General features: G+C 51.9%; 1 protein-coding gene across 2 annotated transcripts in view; it reads left to right on the top strand.

Annotated features, from left to right (window-relative positions):
* Positions 1 to 2,368: 2,368 nt before the first annotated feature.
* The window catches only part of trpm3 (transient receptor potential cation channel, subfamily M, member 3), a 187,611-nt gene continuing 186,439 nt past the window's right edge, over positions 2,369 to 3,540 (top strand). For both annotated transcript variants that reach the window (XM_061259587.1, XM_061259586.1), the window contains exon 1: positions 2,369 to 2,545. In XM_061259587.1, the coding sequence (XP_061115571.1) occupies positions 2,369 to 2,545 (177 nt within the window). The remainder of the gene's footprint in view (positions 2,546 to 3,540) is intronic.

Raw genomic sequence — 3,540 nt, 5'->3', positions numbered from 1 at the left:
CTGTCAGTATCTCTGGCTGTGAGCTGGATGACTGTAAGGAATGGTAAAATGATAACTGTTTGACAGGAGGGACTGCATGAGAAGGTATTTAAAGTTCCTGTACTGTTTCTTTGTGAGCTGTCTCTGTACACAGTGTTCATGAGCTGTGTCTGTACGCAGTGTCTATGAGTGTCTGGTGGTTCTGTGGAGTGAGAGAGGGATGGAGGAAGGGATAAGACCCACCTAATAGGGGCAGGAGGACTGGTCTCAGTGCACACACAAGAGCATGGGAGAGGTTTGTGTGTGTGTGTGTGTGTGTATATGTGTGTGCATGTGTGTGTGTATGTGTGCGTGCGTCTGTGTGTATATGTGTGAGTGTGTGTGTGCGTGTATGTGTGTGTGCCTGTGTGTGTATGTGTGCGTGTGTTTGTGTGTATGTGTGTGTATATGTGTGAGTGTGTGTGTGCATGTGTGTGTATGTGTGTGTATATGTGTGAGTGTGTGTGTGTGTGTGTGTGTGTGAGTGTGTGTGTGTATATGTGTGAATATGTGAGTGAGTGTGTGTGTATATGTGTGAGTGTGTATATGTGTGAATATGTGAGTGAGTGTGTGTGTGTGTGTGTATGTGTGCGTGTGTATGTGTGTGTGAGTGTGTGTATGTGCATGTGTGCATGTGTGTATGTGTGTGTATGTGTGTGTGTGTGTACAGCACAGGGCTCTCTCTGTATCTGTATAAGGGTGATGAATGGGCTTCAGCAGGGGAACTGGGGAGGGGGGGCCGCAGGGAGCCGCGTTGCCATCGGAGACCACTGCACCTGCACCCCCGCCCCGCCGGCAGGTGTGCGGTACCCTGGCATGGAGGGACCCGCCTGCCCCTGCCCAGGCCCCAGGGCCCTGGAGCCTCACTGCGGAGGAGGAGGAAGGAGAGAGACGATGCGAATCCAGCCCCACCGCCATGCAAAGTTCCCAGAGGTGGTGTGTGGGCGCCCGTAATGAACCGCATCCTAGGAGAGAGAGAGAGAGAGAGAGAGAGAGAGAGAGGGAGGGAGGGAGGGAGAGAGAGAGAGAGGCAGGGTGAGAGAGAGAGGGAGAGAGAGATACTGGGGAACAGATTCAGAACAAACCGGCTAGCCTAGCTCTGCTCTCCACTTTAATCTTCACAAACACAAAAGGCTTTAGTGGCAGAGCTAGAGATACAGCCTCATCTCACGGACTGGGAACTACAGCAGAGCGAGAAGGAGGGGAGAGAGAGAGAGAGGGAGGGAGAGAGAGAGAGGAGGGGGGTGGTATATTCAGAGTGTAAGTGACTTAGCGAGCACGCTGTTCGCCTGTGTTCCTCCACGATCAGGAGAGCACCGGCAGACCTGGATCACTCCGCTGTGCGCCCGCCAGGCGTGGCCGTCTTCAAAGCCACACATTTAGAAACCGCCACCTCTGGAGAGGCCAGGAGAACAACAACAGCCACGGCAGCTACTACTGATGCAACAGGCTGCCTGAGAACGCTCTCGCACTCTCACCCGCAAACATCCACACAATCACTCACACGTTCACTCACTCTCTCACACATTCACACATTCACTCTCACAATCACTCACTCACATTCACACAATCACTCACTCTCACACAAACATTCACTCTCACACTCACACATTCACACACTTTCTCACACACATTCACTCTCACGTTTACTCGCTCACAAACATTCACACAATCACTCACATTCACTCACTCAAACATTCACACAATCACTCACATTCACTCACTCACCCTCTCACAAACATTCACACATTCACTCTCACACTGAAACATTCTCAAAATCACTCACTCACATTCACACAATCACTCACTATCACACAAACACTTTCTCACTCAAACATTCACTCTCTCACTCTCACACTCAAGCATTCACACAATCACTCACTCTCACTCGTATACATTCACACATTCATTCACTCACACTCACACATTGACTCTCACCCAAACATTCACACATTCACTCTCTCACTCAAACATTCACACATTCACTCTCTCAAACATACACATATTCACTCGCACATTCACACTCACTCCCAAACATCCACATATTGATTTACTCACGCACATACACTCACTTACTGTCTGACTCATTCACTCTCTCACACAGTCATTCACTCGCTCACTCTCTCACTCTCTCTCACTCTCACACACTCTCTCACTCTCAGTCTCTCACTCACTCACACACACTTTCACTCACTCACACACTCACTCACTCACTCTCCCCTGGGACTTTCTGAAAGGATAACTCTCCTGGGGCCTGAGAAGAATGTAAGAGCCTGGGGCAGTGAGATGACCCAGGTGATCTGAAGCTTGGAGCAGCAGTTTGGGGCGGGGCGCGGGGGAACAGGGGCAGATGGGGAAGAGGACCTGGAGTGAGAGGAGGCAGGTGTCGCGGGGCTGCTCTGCCCGGGACGAGCCTCCGGGGCCAGGCCGGGGCACCACCCGAGGGCGCTTCACCGAGTCCTGGAAGAGGATAAGCTCCAGGCAGGGGTCCACTAAGAGATCCGGGCTTGCTTCCCAGCAGCCTGCGGTAAGCCATGGAGCACGCTCACTTCCTCTCTGTCTCCCTGCCTGGGGTGCATGGTGGGGGGGGGCGGGGGGGGAGGGGGATTTTGGCAACAGGAACGTGTCTCTCAGCTTAGGCTAAGGTGTGGAACGTTGTGCCAAAACTTACCTCCGTCTCTGAAATGCGCAGATGTGCGGTTTACCCCGGGGAAGTTTGCAGTGCGCGTCTCGCAGAGGTAACCTAGAGCTGGGCTTATTAAACGATCACTTTTTTGATTCGTCGGTTGTTAATTGAGGCGCTGTTTGTTGCTGATGGAGAGTTTGTGACCGTGCGGTCGTGTCTGAGGACCGTTCCGGCGCGGAGTTCTCCGGATGTAGCGCGGCTCTTGCGCTTCGGCCGGACGCGGTCAGGAGGGTGTTGATTATTTGCCATCGCGCGCGTCGCCCATGTGAACGTCTAATGACTTCCACTGAGCCAATTGCGTGACAGCGGAGCATTCGTTGAGGATAAGCATCGGTGATAAGTCCAGCCCGCTGAGTGAGAGGGAGAGAGACAGAGCACGAAAGAAACAGCAAGGGGAAAAACAAGGGAGAGACAGTTTTTTCTCATTTTCTTCTATTTTCTCTTTCTGATTGAGTTGCGTGTGTGTGCGTGCATGGATGTGTGTGCGTGTGTGTTTTCCTATGTGTGTGTAAGTGGCGGAGGGACTGTTGTTGTGCTTAATTTTTATGGGGACGTTTGTTTTTATGGGGACAAGCGAAAAACGCATTTTGAATTTGAACTTCAATTTGAGGGAGAAACTTCCTCGGGCAGGTTGCGCTCAATCTTTTTCAAGCGGAGACTGAGCTGCACTTTGTCCCTGAAGAGGGAGGGAAGAGCTCTGTACTTAACCCAAAAATCAGAAAATCTGCCCTGAATCTGAGACCCTCCCGGGGGTCGAGAGGCTGGCCGTTCTCCTGGGAGAGAGGAAGGAGGGCATGGGTGCCTCTGACCACAGTCTGAGGGACAGTGTGTAACCC

Source organism: Conger conger, chromosome 11, assembly GCF_963514075.1.
Source record: "Conger conger chromosome 11, fConCon1.1, whole genome shotgun sequence".
NCBI lineage: Eukaryota > Metazoa > Chordata > Actinopteri > Anguilliformes > Congridae > Conger > Conger conger.
Note: the sequence above shows the minus strand (reverse complement) of the source record. Positions and strands in the feature narration are given on the sequence as shown.